Below are 18,627 nucleotides of genomic sequence, written 5' to 3' on the forward strand. Positions count from 1 at the left end.
CACTTGCTGCAGCCTCAGATTTCCATTTTATGTTTAACATAAATATCTGGTCTCGTTATAGTTCAATTCTTGATCAAACAAATGATGTTCTAATTTTTTCTAAAGTACTGAACTCATCCGTTTATGATGTTTATAAACCTTTTACTAACACCGAAATCTCCAACTACTCTCCATGGTCCACACAATTAAGCGAGCAATGATCATTGGGATGAATGAAATGTTTCTGTCAACTGTAAAATACAGTAAGTAGGGCATAACACTACAGCCTTTTATACTGTATTTCTTGTACTACGTATGTAAAATAAATCTGTACACACGTCAAACATGTTCTTCTTATTGGTGAGGTACTGATTGGCTTTTTTGGATTCAATCCCGCTTTCTACCATGTAATGCCAATTTGCCTGCACTTCATTGTACTGATAAAATACTTGCACTGTTCACGATCAAAAAGTTAAACAGTGGATTCAGATTTGTACATGCTGCCATACGGGGGCAGCACTTGTCACCCTGGTGGAGGTCCAGTGTGTGTGTGTGTGTGTGTGTGTGTGTGTGTGTGTGTGTGTGTGTGTGTGTGTGTGTGTGTGTGTGTGTGTGTGTGTGTGTGTGTGTGTGTGTGTGTGTGTGTGTGTGTGTGTGTGTGTGTGTGTGTGTGTGTGTGTGTGTGTGTGTGTGTGTGTGTGTGTGTGTGTGTGTGTGTGTGTGTGTGTGTGTGTGTGTGTGTGACTAGGAGGAGGAGTCCTCCTCCACAGGATGGAGAGCATGCCTCTTCAGCAGAGTCTTAAGCATATCCACTTCCCGCTCTGCCTCCTTCAGCTTCCTACGTAGTGCCTCGTTGGCTTTCTGGAGCCTCTGGTTGTCCTGGGAAAGACGCAGAAGATTTGGTTTTGATGTACGATGCATTCAAGTACTGTTCACTTGTTAGGAAGAAAAAATAAAACGTGGCATTGACTGACACCTGACTGACACTCACTGATTCAAGAGATTCGTAGTTGGGCTTGCTCTCTTCCCCTGCCTCCTTAGGCACAACACACACTCTGTTTTCCCACTTGGCACAGTATCTCTGTTTCCTCTGGGGCACCGGGCTGGGACACGGTGGGAGGCTGGGGGCTGTCAGGACCAGCAGAGACGGCTGAAGCCGGCTGGCCTCGGGGGATGCTGGGATGAGGTGCTGGGGTCCCTCTGTCTGGGTCCCACTGTGGACCCTGCCAGGCCTCAATTTACAGGTAACTGGGGACTCTGGGCTCCAGTCTTTTCTTTCTTCTTGTGGGTGGGGGAAAGGACATTCTTCTAAACCTACAGAGAGGGGTCATATTAGCTTTTTGCAAACACAGATTGTTCATCATGATAACCTTGACTGTATAATAAGTTCACAACAACTAAGCCATCAACGAGCACCCTCACATGACAATACAGCACGTCATGAGGACTCATTTAGAAAGGGGCTGTGTTAATATAGCCCCCGTGTTTTGAAGATGAGTCTAGTTGTGGCTATCCATATTAAGTAAAAACAAAAGTTATTCTGCTCTGAACATGTCAGCGTTCTCACAGCAGGTGGGTGGAACAGTGGAACCGTTCCTAAAGACACCTGCAGGGAAATAACCCTGAAAATAAGATGATGTGGTCTAGAGTTGTTTGCTTTAAGCTGCAGCAAACGCATGTGAAATCATGTAAACTGTGACTTGTATTGTTTTCTTTACAGTGTGGCAGGCAGTGATTACAGGAAGTAACAGTGCTTTCTATATGAACACATGCCTTGAAAAGTCTCTGCCAACAGATGGCACATGTCAAAGGGGCTTATTGATTGCTGACATGCTACATGCATGTTGTTGTCTTTATACTTTAGGTGAGAGTTTTCATCTTGGGGAACTTGTGTAAAAGAAGTATACAGTATTTGTGATTTGACAACACTGTGTGCATCAATGGGATTGTTCCCGTGTCACTCAAACCCACCCTCTGAGGGGCCCATGCCGACAGGCGTGGAGCTCGGTGTGGGACTGTCCATGGCGTTGGTCATTTTGGCGTTCTTCTTGCACTCAAAAGCCACCTGGTCCCTGCACAGCTTGTGGCAGTTCATCCCGCAGTCTGAGCAAGCCAAAAGAATTCACAGCGTGTCAGAACAGGAACTAGCAATAGCCGAAAATCAACAAACTGACTTCTGCACGGAATTTTTTTTAACACCGTCGGTTCTGCAAGTGCAGCAACCAGAGCTGTGCGTGCTCACTGTCAAGCAAACAAATAGCTCTCAGATCTTTTGAAGGACGGGGGAGGGGTAAAAAACTGTGGTTCTGGCTGCACTTTTTTTTCATGTGCTGCAAGAATAGCTTTGTGCAACACAGAAAACCACACTATTCCTTCTCAAGATAGCTTCACTCTACCTGCTCCCCACAAGACACTGTGTACCTCTACTCACTTTTAAGAATGACACTGACTGACATTTGGCTTAAGATCGACATGAAAAAAAGTTGTGCAAAAGTGCAATAATTACCTTTGCATCTGTAGCCTTGCTTGATGACACCCCACAACTGCAAGGGGAAACAATGGATATATGGACTCTTCCCTCAATATCATCAAGCAAAGGGCAAAACTTAAAGTTGGAGATGTTGTATAATGTGACATATCAGCAAAGCAGTGTATATATTTCATCATGCGCCTCAACTCCCTTCAGTTTGTGTGTGCTCACTTACAAATCCTGAACAGTTGTCACAGAACGTTGGTTTCATGTAAGTGGTCTCCTGGAAGTTGTGGACAAAGCCGAGACCCAGTTTGGAGCAGATGACACTGGCCCGCATGAAATAGGCCGTGATCTCCTTTCTGCTGATGAGGCCCTCCCTGAGCAAGCACAACACATACACAGCATTGTTTAAAAGAGGAACTACAGCTGGGAATGATATGGTATAAAAAGGGTAGTAAACAATCTAACTTCACCTTTAATAGATTGGTAAGGTCTGACCTTACAAAAAGAAGAAGTAAAAAAAAAAAAAGTTTGACCTGTTCTTTTAATGACTGCCCCATGCGTTAAACACTAAACCACTTTGCCATTGTGTAATGTGAGAAGAGTAACATCAACTATGGCCGTTTTCATGCTTAGGTCAGAATGAGACTTCTGATGCTCTTCTGTGGTTTGCTAGAATCATGTGCCTCTGGATGTGCATGAGAAAATAAAACTGTGACTGTTTGGTGGTGGGGGTTATGGTTACTTCTGCAGCTATTTTATGTTTCCTGTTGCTACACCCGTCACTACAAATACCACTTTTTCTTCCTCTCCTATGAAGTCACAAATGAGCTCTGAGACAGTGGGTGACCTGTCAAAACACTCACTTCTCTTTGTCCATGACACAGAAAGAAAAGGGAAAGCTGGCAGCAATTTTCTCAAATTCCCCTTGAGAAATGAAGCCGTTCTCGTCGTGATCGTAGTTCTTAAACACGGACTGTAAAAAACAAGAGGCAAACACCGTTGCTGCTCAACTATTAATGAACAATGGCTGTGAGAGCAGGCTGTCAAAATGGCAGCATCCAAAAGAATAGTTTAAAAAAACGAGTAGGGTTATATAACAGCTTTGCTGAGTTGCTATGCAGAGGGTCCACTTGAAAAAAGGAAGCACTTACGTCCACCATTCTCTGCACATGTTTGCCGATGGTTCGGGGGTCTGGTTTAGGTGCCACCCCTGGTGCCCAGTTCACAACCATTGGAGGTCGAGAGGGGGTGGCTGGCTGATTAGAAAATGAATTATTCATTAAAATAATGAAGCCTGAGCAGGCAGATACACATGTAAAATATTATCTGAGCAATTCTATTACACTAAATCTATGCACTACCTGCTTTTCAGAAGCAGAAGCTACACTGTCAACTGCCTAGAGTCCAATCAAGGTTTTTTTAGTTAAAAATAAAAAATTAAAATCTGAGAAGACTAATAATGGTATTTAAGTATTTTGCTTAAATGTTGGGAAATATGCTTATTATCTTAATGCAGAGAATACAATTATACGCTTGAGACCTTTCTCATGTCTGTTTGTAGCTGGAGCCAGCAGTCGGTTAGCTTAGCTTAACATAAAGACTGGATAACTGGGGGAAACAGTTATCATGGCTACGTTTAAACACTTTGTTTTTGTCCGGATAAAACAAAAGCGCTATTAATTGTTACTTAGTGAGCTTTAGAGGTGCTGGTAGGTGGATTTTGTTACCTTTGGACAGAGGCAGGTTATCTGTTCCCCTCTGTTTCCAGTCTTTGTACTGAGCTGATCTAACCTCCTGCTGGCTCTAGCTGGATATGAAGCTCATTGCTGAGAGAGGGATCTCTTATCAAACTCAACAAGAAAACGAATAAGCTTTTTTCCCAAAATGTCTACAAAATCCTCAATCAGATTTGATGTGACTTGTGGTTGACAGGCCAGCTGCTTCCCCCTATTTCCAGTCATTGAGCTAAGCTAACAGGCTTCCAGCTGTAGTTTCATATTTAGAATACAGATGAATACCTCGGTCTAAAGCCAACATTTCTGAAATGCATAAGCATTGCTTTAAAGACAGCTGGCAAACAGTTGTTAACTTAAAGCATGTCTGCTTCTATCACTCACAGGTGCTTTGTGGTTCTTGGGTTCCCTGGTGTATGACAGCTCATAGATCTCATCCTCAGTGTAGTAAAGGTCCAAGGAAAGCTTTAGGGCAGGAGAGAGCACATCAGCACATGGTTGGTAAACAGAAAGAGAAAGAGCCCTCCGCATATCGAGATGTTTCTCCTTGAAAACATGTTTTGATGTGGGCAAAAGTAGGCCACAGGGTAACAATGATCTCTTCATGGGCATTCTGTTGTTCAAGTACGATTAAAGCGCCACACAACAATACACACTCATGGATCATAGGCTATCATCACACCCACACGAGCACGGACAATCCACATCGCTGTAATTCGCTCATTCGCATTGGCGCTTACATTCAATACAATCTAGTGAATCATATGAAGCTCTGTATCAGTTCAAAAAGGACCTGAAGACAAAGGCGGCCTAAAAGATGCACTACCGTCAACAGATGGACCAGGTCCTTGTTAGCGTCCAGCCGGGGAGGGATCTGTTGGAGCTGGATCAGCTCATTAATGTGGCTGTAGAGTGCCTGGAGCTTCTGGACGTTCACCTTGTTGTCCTCCACATAGTCCGACATGGCCTCATTGACCGAAATCAGGTCCTTGAGGTGGACGCCCATGATAGGGATTTTAAAACCTGTGCACCTGTTGTAAGCTTGTCTATAGTTGTCATAGTTTCTGCAGGAGGACAGCAGGTCAGTCATCTCGTTCAGAACCTGCAGGAGTGAGTAGAATTTTTTTCAAAGGATTAATGTGAGGATGTTTTAACTCTGGTATGAGCTGAACCTATTCGGGGTGGGTGTCCTTTACCTTGGTGACCTCACTGGGTACATGTGAAGTGGTGTCCTTCAGTCTGGAGATCGAGCTGTGACAAAGCCCTCCCACCACTGCCATTAGTGTGTTGTAATTGTGCATAAGATGAAGACTCTGGTGGAAGCAAACAAACAAAGCACACATATCAGTCTATTCACGCACACGCACATAAACACGCACAATTACACTCGTTCAGGTAGCCCTGGTTATATAACCCACAACAGTGCCCTTATGTAAGCCACTTATATTGTTGGCTCTTTCTTACTGCGCTCTGCTATCGCACTCTTTTTTGAAAGTGCTTTTTTCCCTCTCTTTTCAGTTCTCTAATTCGTGCTGTCACTGGAGCATTACGTGTGAAACTCGTTTTCCACACCCGTGGGTTTTGAGGTTGAGAGCAGTGAGCAGCAGCAGACTGGTGCATTAGTGTGACAGAGCAAAAGGGTCTTCCAGAGAACAAGGCTGCTTAACGGCTCCCTGAAACCAGTGCATCGCTTCTCAGCAGGCTGCATGCAGCTTCACATTTTTTTTCCTTTTAAAACAAGCAAGGTCTGCTCAGGGAGTACACTCCCGAGTCATCTCTCTCCTTTCCACTTTCACAAACTACCCAATGTCTAAGTGTGTTCCACTCAATGTCTCCATTAGCTAGCATTCAGTTTATATTTTTCTATTGGTAAGATCTTTTGATTTCCTAAAACCCGCAGAAGAGCTCTTGAAAATCATTAACCAGCTCTCTGTGAATATGCATAATGCAACTGCCAATTATGTAGTGTATAGTGTTGTTCAGAGTATGACAATAGACTGCCTGCATCTATGTTCTGCTGTTCACATACCTTATCTAACTAATGACTAAGAACAACTGTGCTAAATATAGTTACATTTTTATTCTTCTAGGTAAACCAGGAACAGAAACAGTGTGAGTGACTGTGTGGGGTTGATTAAACCGCTACCTGGGCCACGTGGATAAACTTGGTGAAAACCTCAGCTCTCAGCTGAGCGGTCGGCCTGCTCAGCACCATCAGCTGAACCCACTGGGAGATACCATTACACAGGGCAATGGAACGTTCCATCGCGGGGATGTCCTTCATGCAGCAGCTGCGGATGTAGTTCTGATAGTCTACAAACTGATAGAGAGGGCAGAGTAGACGAGCATAAGGTGCTGCACGGAAACTGCAAAGCATTTCACTTGGGCAGGAAACACCTAATGACTTTTTGTTTATAGAAATGCACGTTCAATAAATAAATAATATGCAAAAGAAACACCTGTATGTCCATGTTTAGTCTTTTAATGTGTAAACTCACTGATATCCTGCAGAAGGACTTGAATTCCAGGAATGTGAGATGCTCAGCCAGCTCAATAGGCTCCAGGTGATCAAAAAGAAGAGAGACCTTCCTCTTTTTACTGCTGTTTGCTTTGAACTTCTGGCTGGCCTTCCACGACCAGTCCCGTTCACTTCTAGAACAAACCATGCAAAATAACAGAAACATATTTACAATTAGCAAAGGTTAAGTGACAACATGACAGAAATTGGAAATATGACAGCTTCTGACATTTTTGGATCAGATTCATGTTAACCAGCCCATGATATATATTCATTATTTTAAATAGGACAGAAATTGTCTTTAACAGAAAATGAAATGGCAACAGTTGAAATAATTGTTTACACTTAAAGTAAATTAAGTTCAATATGAATTTAATAATCAAAATGTTCCAACTCCACAAATGTGATCATTTGCTGGTTTTTATATTCTTCTATTATAGTAAATTGAATATCTTTGGGTTTGAGGCGGTTGGTCAGACAAAACAAGACATTTGACATGCCATTTGAAATACCAACAATCAGCCAAAGATGTGAATATTTCCCTTAATACTAAGAAGTCAAGTGTGATTGATAGTAACTTAAATTAAACACTGGGACCAGAAGACACAAAATATACACTTTGTGATGTCAAACTAACTCTTCAGCAGCTTTAAATACATGTTGTCCACATTTCAAAGTCTGTATACTTGATTGTGACTGGTTTCAGTCATTTCCATGGCTGAACAAACAACTGAGAGTCCTGTAGGCCCTAATGTCTCAGATGCCAGCTGGTCAGAGATCAAAACTTACATCCATTTGGTTTCTAGGAGAGAGCAAAGACGCTCCTGTCCCTGCTCTCTCACCAGCTCCCGGAACTGTTCCAGGCTGTCCGACAAGCTGTGGTGCAACCGGAACATCATCCAGAATTCCTGAATCCAATGCCTGGAGGTCAGAGAAAATAGTACGTAACTGATACAGGACTTACAGCTAAAGTTTGGAGGACTCTCAAATGGCGTTGGTGTGTTGAACTGACCTGATGAGGTAGCATATCCTTTGGCACTCTGCTGGCTGCTCATTGTCCAGCGCTAGTTTAAATGTAAGGGCACTGGTTAAGGAGTAGATGTTTACTGACTGTTATCATTAACCTGAGTAAAAACAAAGCGGGGTTTCCCACGAGGAGTCAGCAGTGTCTCAGTCTCAGCCGCACCTTTTTCTCGGTGAAAACAGCTCGTCAGTAAATCTGCTGATTCAGACGTTCTTCAGGACAGGTATGTTTAAAGTAAATATTGGACATATGGCTGATTTAGCCCGCAGAGTACCTTTCACACAGTCAAATCTATTAACAACAAACTACAGCAGCTAAACAAAAGGGTGAACAAAAGGGGCATTTGGTGCTGTGGGAGGAGGCAACTGGAATCAAAATTCTCATGAGCGTCACTGAATCATTCTGGCACACAGAAGTGAGTGCATAACAAAATGTACAAAACAACAATCAACACCTCATATGCTGTAGTGTAGACCAACTGTTGACTGAAGTGCATTGATTGGTGGCAGGACTCTTAACAATGTTTCAATCAATATCTTGCAATTATTTATAAGGTTGCTCTCTACATTTTGAACCACAAACAGTCTGCATTATGAATTTATATAGAATACAAACAAAAGCACTTGCTTATTATACAAAGCAGCCTCTATCAACAGACTGACACTATAGTTTGTATAGCTCTCTGTTGGCAGAAACCAGCTTGAAATTATGCACATAAAAAGGCTAATTGCGTCATGGGAGCAGAAGAACTGCCTACGCAATCCCAAGACCAGACTGCGAAGAAGGCTGTTAATGGCCCAAGTGTCTCTTCCCTGATCCAGACCCGCACACTGAATTTATTTGATGTGTCCTTCGGGGTCTTTCTGCTCAGAATGAGCGAGTTAAAAATAGCGGAAGGGCATTCTGTGTTTATGCGCGTCCGTGACGTAGGTCTGTGTGAGCAGGGGCCTCTTTAAGCAATGGACGGTCTATGTTTATATATAGTTGAAGAGGACTTGTGTGTGTGAAAGAGGGAGCAGAGGTAATTAACACCTGAAACCCCAAGGCTGTTCACCGGGGCCCGTAAGCTCCTGTGAGAGGCTCTGTGACGCCACCGCTGTTTCCTGAATGAAAGCCTAGATTACAGGCCCTCCACTCAAGTCACTAAAAGCACTACAAAAATGAAAATATGCTTTTTTTAGATACAGGTAGAATAAAACACTTTGAAAGACACCAAATCCCTGTTGGTAATAGACTCTCTGTCATTCAATGCATGAGATACAGGGCCCAGGAGTGAAGGAAATGTACACAGACAGAGGTTTTAAAAAGGTCTACAGCAGGAGTATAACATGAACTGCCAATTGCCTATCACATATTTCACTGACAGCTACAGGCTTCATTGTTAGCCAAGTACAAGCTTGATTGCCCGTTGCTGTTGACAACCACAGAAAAGCAGCACACTGTGGAGCCAGTGATCTAGTATTACATTCAGAGCTTGAAATGCTTCCATTTGAATAATCTTGTTTTGTGGTAAAAGCCGTTATAGCTTTATGTCAGAATCATCAAAGGATATAGAAGGATGAGTTTCTCCAGCAGATCACTAGAGGAGATGAGGAGACGGTGCATGGTCAGGCTGATGTTCAACAGGTGTCTGTTTCCACATATACAACCGTCAGAGTCTGCAAGACAATATGCACACACTTGAGTTTGCCACACAGCGGAGAAAACTGGCAAGATGACACGTGGTACTTAAAATGAAAGTAGCATGAGTGACACAAGGTTTTATGTGTATGTGTTTTACTGTACCTTTCGCACCTCACTGCTTTCATAAAGTGAACTGGTTAAAATGTGCTACTGCATATTGACTGATAGCAAAACAGAGCAGAGAACGTGTTTGTCCATCTCTCATTACTTTGAACCCCCCATCCTGTCTGTGCCGTGGTTCCTAATGGAGATGTACAGCTTATAAAGCGGTCAGAAATATATACTTTCATTAAAAGGTTGAATAATGTTCTAATACAGTTGGAGCTTTAACTAAATATAATTGAAACAAGAGAACATTTTGTGGTATTTGTATTACTGCGAATTAATTCACCTTAAGTGCTCTAGTGAATATTTTCATGTATAAAATAAAACACATTAAAATGAAGGAACATGATGATGGCACGCAGTGTGCTGTGGCGCACTGACGTATTATTATTATTTTTTGACAACAATAGAAGTCTGTGGCTCAGAGAGATAAGCTACTGTAGATAAAGTTGTGGCTACACTGGCAATACTTTTTAGTATGATTGATCCATTGATGGTTTTTGTCTTTTCTGAGGATTGATAAGAAAAAAATTAGATATTACAGCCTCATCCTTTAATTTTAACTTTTGAGATTATTTGCAATGTTGGAAAGACCACACTTTTCAAATAAACTAATGTCCATAGATGCACAGCATCAGAGATTATTCTAGAATGTTCCTTTTGAATACTAAATAAATCATATTTAATGTTATTTTGCATTGTCTGGACTGAGGACAAGTAAAGGAAGATATGACTTTTCCTCTTGGAAACACTTCATAACCTAAGGGGTTACTTGGTAAAAAACACAACATAAATACAGTATTTCCCTCAATGGACAACAGAGGGTTAGGTTTACAATAGTAAAATGCCAAATGATGCATCTGCTGTAGTGCATTAGTAATACTATCCACAGACCACGTTTCTGAAGATTTGCCTTTTCCTCTAATTGTGTGAACCTCTTTGGCTTGCTTGTCTCACTACCTTTTTCGCTTCCTTTTTCCTTGCGTATATCTCACTTCCTCCCTTTGTGACCAGACCACCTTTCCTTATCTTGGTTGATTGACGCAGTGCTACAATTGACACAGAGAGACCCGCAGCGCCAGAAGATTTCTTGTCTGTCATTTAAAACAAAAACTAATTAGACTATATAAGTTTAAAATATTATCTGACCTGTATCTGACCATTTATCTTCTGCTAAACTTAAAACCTCTGCAGTAAACTAGTGGTTGACACGCCGAGGAAAAGCATTTAATTGCTTCTTTGAAAATATAATTTGCATATCCTAGGAAGATGCAGGCAGTTTACATCTTCCTGTCACAGTCTGTAGAGAATGAACACATTGTGTTGAAAATTCTGAACAACATTTGAGAATTCTCAGGCTGAGTATTGTTTCCCTCAAAGCTTTTTGCAGTATCTCTTGACACCATCAAGGACATCAGGCGTCTGTGGACCCACTTTTAAACCGTATCACCTTGGAAATACCTTGGACGCCATGGCAACATGTTTTCTAATCTTTGTTATCTGTAAGCAATTCACCGCTCCGGCCGCAGCTGACTAATCCAGCCCTCACATCCTGCATGGGGTGTGTTTCTGTTGAGCCACTACCACCTAAACCCAGTGAATGTCAATGGCCTCACCAGTCAAGTCAATACAACGTGTCAAAGAGAAGTGAAACAATGTCTAGTGTGTACAATGTAATGTTTGGTAAAGCAGTGACATATTTATGCGGTCAAGACATACAGTATGTCTATGATGAAATACCCATTTCTTCTTCTTGGGGTATACGGTATAGAGCTTGTTTTACTAAAATGATCAATGACTCCTCCTTCAGTTCACTGTTTTGTAACAATCAGCTGTGATTCCGCTAAAGTCAGACCTGTGGCAAATGCACAACAGGAAGTAATGACTCTCCATCAGGTAAACAATTGCTCCATCCTTTTTCACAACTTTCCAACCACTAACCCTCCCTGTGCAGGGTTAATTGCAAGAGGAAATCCCTTTCTGGACCGTCTGTTCCTGACTGGAAAATTAGGAAAGCCCCCCCCCCCCCCCCTCTGGAACTGTATGATACAGTTGCGGTGATAACCACATAACCTGGCCTGCTTTTTAAGGTTATCTTAGACATTCATCAGCCGCTCCAAAGCTGCGTGCCACTTTTCCTTGTTTTGACAGAGCCTGTCAGACTGGATGGTCTCTTTGTTTTAGACCATTCCGAGTCAGATGCAGCAGGGTGATGGTTATCTCTCTGTAATGTACTGAACACACTTCTCCATAATAACCAGGACACGCTGTAACTGTATGTTTGAATGTACCGGTAACACTTTACAATAAGGTACACAAAATTGTAGTACCTACTACATAGATATGTGTTACCTACTATATAGGTTTTTTTTTGGTGTGTTACCTACTACATAAGTTTTTTTTGTGCTACCTAACACATAGGGTTTTTTTTTTTGGTGTGTTACCTACTAAAAAAAAAAACCTATGTGTTAGGTAACACAAAAAAAACTATGTGTTAGGTAGAACAGAAAAAAAAAACTTATGTAGTAGATAACACACCAAAAAAACCCTATGTGTTAGGTAGCACAAAAAAAACTTATGTAGTAGGTAGCACAAAAAAAACTTATGTAGTAGGTAACACACCAAAAAAAACCCTGTGTTAGGTAGCACAAAAAAAACTATGTGTTAGGTAGCACAAAAAAAACTATGTATTAGGTAGCACAAAAAAAACTATGTGTTAGGTAGCACAAAAAAAAACTTATGTAGTAGGTAACACCAAAAAAAAAACCCCTATGTGTTAGGTAGCACAAAAAAAACCTGTGTTAGGTAGCACAAAAAAAAACCTATGTTAGGTAGCACAAAAAAAACCCTATGTAGTAGGTAACACATATCTATGTAGTAGGTACTACAATTTTGTGTACCTTATTGTAAAGTGTTACCAATGTACCTTACATAACATTTAATTTAGCTGGCACTTTTATCTAAAGCGACTTCCAGTAAGTGCATTTTATCAAGAAGGTACAAACTCAGGACAGCAAGAATCACGTAAATACATTAGCTTCAAATAAGCCAGACTACAAAGTGCTACAATTGCAATATGTACAGTAAGTGCAATTGTTCTTTTATTTTAGTAGACTTAAATATCTAAAAGTAATGCTCAAACAGTTGAAACTGTAATAGATAAGAATCTACACTATCTAAACAGTTTAAATAGTTAGACAAAACTAATCATTAAAGGCCTACTTCACCGGTTGGAATATGAAGGTGTATTGAACTCGGAGATCCTATTTAGTATAAATGTGCAAAAAAAAAAAGAAATCGGATCATCTTAGCCTGAGAAAAGGCAGAAGAGTGTTTTTTATGGTCTCACTGTCTAACCCTACAGTTTCCTTCTTGTGACATCACAGTAAGGGTTAGGTTTAACAGGACAGCTGGGCCAAGGGAAGACTGAGGGAAGAAAAACCTAATTCATTATATTATAATAGTTATTTTATAATGATAGAACGCTGGTTCCGTATGGGTGAAGTATTCCTTTAAAAAGTTAAGCTGTGCTTTTATCCAAAGCATTTTACACGTTTTTTATTTTATTTTCTACACATTCATTCACCTGTGCAGGCGCACACTCACACACTGATGACTGCAATACAAATTAGTTGTAATCTGTACAAAAAATAAATAAAATGGAGGTTGATCCCGGCCGTGCGGCGTGGCCAAGAGATGGCAATGATGTCAACAGCTATTGATCCACACCTCACAGTGCTCTGCATTTCAAAGGCTGCCAGCATCTGAGGACCACTGTTAGGGGAGCTGACCTTTCGGCTCAGCCGGGCTTGAAGGTGCCATAGGGTAATCCTTTAAATAGCTCCTACGTGCACTCTCACATTTGAAAAGGTGGCAACACTTGCAGACCTTTAGGGGTAAAGCCTGTGATCTTCTTTTTATCAGGAGAAGCTGCTCGAGGAACCCCAGTCATAACAAACCTGGTGATATACCATCTTGAGCATGTGCGTATGGATATCATATTTTTCACAGTGACACTTAAATGATTGTCACAGCACAGCATTATACCGTGTTTCCGAGTTCCTTAACTTCTCTTCTGATTAATTCAATTTCCTTCATGGATCTGAAATGAGCAGCAGACTGTCATTACTGCCCACAGATAAATGTAGTTATGGGATGTCATTTTATGTGCCAGCCCATTGTAACACCTCTCCATTGCTCCGCATCCATTTGTGTAACCAGGCAACGGTAATTTGAAAGCTTGTCTCTTCAGAGACGCAATCACCATAACTCTGAGAGCCCTCCAGACAACTTGATGAAGCCAATGATCTTTGCTTGATTGAATAAACCACAGCCTACTCAATCACTAACTGCTGCTCTTTTCTCATTCAAAAAACACTGTGCATCTCACATACAGTAAAATAGTAATACTAATCCACAAATACAGTGCAGCCATAAACAGGAGGATTTAACATATAAGAAAGTGTCAAATTGTACTTTCCTTCAAAATTTCAAATCAATAAAACAGACTAACCATAGGATTGATTTTTGGCTTCAAAACATGAAATTCTACATGAAAACAAAATAGATTCAACTGCGTTCACACAATCCATTTTACTTTCAGGTGTAAAGTTTCTCACTTGTTTCATTGAGAGAGGCCTGCCTTAAGAAAACACAAGGAAAGGTGGAGGGACAGACAGATACACACTCACTACATCAGTGAGTGATGGTCACACATTCAGTTTGTCAAAAGTCAATCGCTATACGCCACAGGCAGGTCAGCGTGGACTTACCGAAGGCCTCTAGACAGGCTTGGATGAGCTCCTCCCAGCTGGCCCCCTTGGTGAGGCTTCCCAGGGACATCATGGATTTACCAGGGGCGGTCTGGGCCGCACTGGGTTTGTGGAACCTGTGAGGACGCCCTGGAGGAGAAACTATAGCCCTGGAGCTGCATCCTGGCGTCACTCTCCTTGAGAAAAAAAAAACACCAACACAAGAAGAGTGAGGGGGAGAGGAGGGGGAGTTGTATTGTAATGAAAGTGTGCAGTTTTTGCGTATGAGGATGTAAGGTGCGTGTATGAAGGCTATGTGTTTCGAAACATGATCTTTTGAAACCTGCACACTGTTGCACATGAAACGATCGGTGTAATTGTCAAAAATAATGGAGCCATTGTTTGAGTTTACCTCCCCCCCAAAAAAAAACCACACATACACACACACACCTGGGATTTTGTTATTCATTGTTCTCATTTCCTTCCTTTGACTTTGGGGAAATACCGGTTGATTGCGGACATCCAACTGTTGAGTGACCAATAAACAAGAAGGAATTTAGTCTATACTTTTGAAGAGCAGCAGCTCAGAAAGAAACGACGATTCCACATTATGAGGACATTAACCTATGCGCGTTTGTGCGCAAAATAATTGGGTATAGCGTCGGTTCACTTTTAGCACCATTTAGACACATATGAAGAAGACACGCCTGTTTATGTAGCACAGCAGTCAGTAACACAAGTATCATAACTGAAATAATGTGTTGTTCAATAGCCTAACTATGTTTTTAACGCATATTGTCTCCCAAACGACACCAGACATCCTTCTGTAAAATTAAAAATATATAGAAAATTACAAATGACTTACGCATCGTCCTTTGACTTTTCATTCGGCGCACCACTTTCGTTTTGGTTGTTTTCCTTTGATTGGCATCCCATGGCGAGGTACTGGGCGACGAGCGGCTGAACTAGGCTGTCCATCTGTGTTCTCCTCGATGGGAGCAAGTCATCGCTCCGCTCGGCTAAGTGCGCCTCCTCGGTCTCGGCAGCATTGTGCTGACTCGTCAATGAGCGTTACACAATTAAAGAGTCACCACAGCTTGTCTGCGAGTGGGCGGCCGCGGTGCCGGGCTTGTCACTCACACACACACACACACACACACACACACACACACACACACACACACACACACACACACACACACACACACACACACACACACACACACACACACACACACACACACACACACACACACACACACACACACACACACACACACACACACACTGTGGGCTAGGTGCGTCTCCAGTAGGCTACAGTATGTCGTTATTAATCCTCGCGTCCAAAATCGAGATCTTCCAGGTTTAATACTTTAAGAACTTGAAACAGAGAGTGTAAGGTTAGGTTTGGTTTGGTCGGGGAAGTATCTCTCCAACGGAATGAGAAGTTAATGCATGTTACTGTCATTTGAAGCTGTAATAATGGTTGCAATTTTGATCATAGATTTTCATTCTCCACACCTACACGTTTATCAAACATCATATCAAATCGTATTTTAGGCAACAAAAACAATTTCACTAGATATGTCAAACTAGGCTACATGTCTCTCACAGGTCCCTGACCTGCACACATTTTGGTGAATCTGTGGAATGTGATGCCTTTTTTTGTGTTTGTTCAGTCCGCAGAACAGGAAAAGGGTGGACCTTCCTCCAAAAGATAACAGTGGTTCTAGTTTCCATTATTTCTTTTATGGAGGGGTATCGTTATTTGACCATGGTGTATAGGTGGCCCAGAGAGGGTGCTTCCTGAAATCTTTCAACTGCTTTAAAGAAGTTCAGTCAGTCTTATCTCACTAATCCGGGTGGAGAACAGGGCTCTGTGATAAGGGGAACAAGAAACAACACGTTGAGTTAGTTGACATCTGGCTGCTAAAATGCCACCCAAGGGCCATACAGAGAGGATTGATTTAAGGGATTGCAACGTAAAAACAAAAAGTGTGTTTAGACATCTTTCCATAAAAAAAGGAAAAGAAAAAAGAGGATATCACTCAAACACAACAGACAGAGGATAGTGTTGATATAAGGGGAAATGCACTTAATCACAGCTTTCTTTTTATCATCAAACATACAATTTGAGCCAAAGGGAAGGTTGTCAAATAAGTTCTGGAGCTCTGCGATTATCTCTTTTCACTTAAGTTTAACAGGCTCAGGAGGAGAAACACACACCACAGGACAAATAACAGTCTGTGATTATATGTGAGACAGCTCTGCTTCCTGCGCCCCCACCGGGGAGTCCTCCCTTCCGATTAGGTGCCACCCTGTGTGCTAACAGCGTTTTGATCAATGGTGTATCCACAGGCAGGGTGAAGTCATGAGGAGCTGTGTATTAGCGTCTGGCTACTTCTGATAAGATAGCATGTCTGTAGCCCTTTTCCCCACCACTTGTCAATGTTGTTATCAGACCAGTAAGTGTTGCCTTCAGCCTGCCCCCGTGCGGCAAATCTGATGTTTTTGTTGTAATGTAATTGAGCCCAGCACTGCTGACAGAAGTATAAAGAATAACTGCAAACATTTTGACTGAACTGTAAGGAATGAGTGAAGCAGTATACATTGCCTTTTGTGTTTTTTGTGACCATTGCCTCCTTGTGGGTCTCCATACAACCCTGAGTAATAACAAAAACGTCCAAAAGGGAAATAGAAAGGTAGACTTTTAAACATGTAATTCTACCATAGGCATGACATGATTGACATGACTTATTCCAATCAATCCTCCTGTTGCAACTCATCTCATTGAAGCACGGCTTCTGCTATTATTTGATAGATTTGGCTGGATCATATTCCTACATCTGCCTGTATAAGCCTAATTATGTCCCTCGGAATGTTCAAAGTTAGAAAAGTAGCTTGTTATTGGCCCGATCTTATGTTATTATCATCAGGCATCAGTCCACATGTGGCCACGCGCACAATATGTGGCATGGCCAATTAGTAGTCAGCCCTACCTGTTTCAGGTTTCAGCATGTAGATGTATGTCTTAAGGGCAGTGTTTCCAGTTCCACTACATTCATGAATTTTGTGCACCGCTGCAAGGCTGATTGAGGCAGGTGATGAAGAGGAGGTAAGGTAACTTAGATAAATATTGAAGGAAACTAGGTGAGGGAGGGTACAGCAGACCCCTTCGTCTAACATCAATGTGTTGGAAGGAGGTCATTTAAGACCTTTTTGTTTTACTGTTATGATACGGTTAAAAGGTGTTACCACCACATTTAGAATTAAAAATAAAAATATTTGCGCCAACGATGACCTCCACTGCTATCCCGGCAGGGCGAAATTACAAATGCAAAAAACATACTTGCACCCCCAAATGCCCCGCTGCTATGTCTAAATCCTAGGGGAAAACAGAAGGGTTCAAGAGAGAGGGGCTGTGAAGGGTTATATACATTTAATATATTATTAGTATTACTATCACACTGTAGACACATTGTCAAATGCACAAATTTTCTAATATCGATTAAAATCTGTAGCTTGTTGTGTCTTCATCAGATTGAATATTGTCAGATTTCTAATAAACAACCTCAAATCAAAAGAGTGAAAGACTAACAGCATAAAACGTGGGCTGTGAGCAACCCCTGGTGGATATTTTGAGTTATCTGGGAGTGTGCTGTGGTCAGTTTGTATTAAACTACTGTAGCCTACGTTATAAGAAGATATAGATCCCACAGGTGTTTCATTCACTTGTAGGAAGTAGGCTATGTACAACCGTGGACCTATTATAAAAGCTTACAACCTGCTCAAGCTGTTGGTCCACCACCATAGCCTCCCCACTGAGATATTAGGAAAAAGTCAATCTGACTGAGCAGTAACCATCTATAAAACATACACGTTTGAGTCAGTCTGTAAAGCTTATCTTGTATTTGCCTATTTACTTCACAGTATTTACATTTTTTACTTGATCAGACGAGCCCCTGAGTTCGAATAAGCCTATGTTTGTTTGGCCTGATTTAACATCATCCTACTGAACAGGGCCGCCCATAAGGGGTAGAAAGTGGGAAGGCTTTCTAGGGCCCAGCCACTTGGGGGGCCCATGGTCTTTGGCAGCCAAGAACCTAACCAAGCTAAACTTTATTTTTAGATTTTTAGATATTTATGTCAATATCTATTAAAAGTTGGGTGTTTACACAGAGCCGTGGCTCTGATTACGGCCATTTAAAAAGCAGTAGAAAAGCAGAAATATTCAAAATGTTTCAAATTGAGCACAGCGGAGTGTAACTGTTTCAAACATAATCCATCCTATAAACCCTTTGTGTGCCAAATGGTGACAAGATTGGATTTTGATATTAAACAGTTTTGGCTGGATTATA

At 41.6% G+C, this 18,627-nt stretch overlaps 1 protein-coding gene across 1 annotated transcript; it reads right to left on the reverse strand.

The window, feature by feature from the left end:
* Positions 1 to 645: 645 nt before the first annotated feature.
* On the reverse strand, positions 646 to 15,302 carry LOC307262073 (RAS guanyl-releasing protein 1-like). Its single transcript, XM_080042813.1, has 17 exons — positions 15,135 to 15,302; positions 14,291 to 14,466; positions 9,281 to 9,388; positions 7,719 to 7,779; positions 7,496 to 7,627; positions 6,687 to 6,840; positions 6,335 to 6,508; positions 5,385 to 5,501; positions 5,015 to 5,290; positions 4,573 to 4,653; positions 3,607 to 3,711; positions 3,319 to 3,428; positions 2,685 to 2,829; positions 2,486 to 2,522; positions 1,951 to 2,082; positions 971 to 1,293; positions 646 to 858 (listed from the first exon to the last, which is right to left on the reverse strand). Exons 1-17 carry the CDS (start codon positions 15,245 to 15,247, stop codon positions 724 to 726), a joined length of 2,379 nt encoding a protein of 792 aa, XP_079898939.1. The 5' UTR covers positions 15,248 to 15,302; the 3' UTR covers positions 646 to 723.
* Positions 15,303 to 18,627: the final 3,325 nt, after the last annotated feature.

The sequence above is a fragment of the Ammodytes marinus genome (assembly GCF_949987685.1).
Source record: "Ammodytes marinus genome assembly, chromosome: 15".
In the NCBI taxonomy this organism is placed as follows: domain Eukaryota; kingdom Metazoa; phylum Chordata; class Actinopteri; order Uranoscopiformes; family Ammodytidae; genus Ammodytes; species Ammodytes marinus.

Coding starts and splice junctions, on each gene's coding strand:
- LOC307262073 (XM_080042813.1), bottom strand. CDS start 15,247: ATGGACAGCCTAGTTCAGCCGCTCGTCGCCCAGTACCTCGCCATGGGA. Junction 9,389..14,290: donor AGCCTGTCTAGAGGCCTTCG/GTAAGTCCACGC, acceptor ATTGTCTTGCAG/ACTCTGACGGTTGTATATGT. Junction 2,083..2,485: donor GCAAGGCTACAGATGCAAAG/GTAATTATTGCA, acceptor TGGCTTGCTCAG/ACTGCGGGATGAACTGCCAC.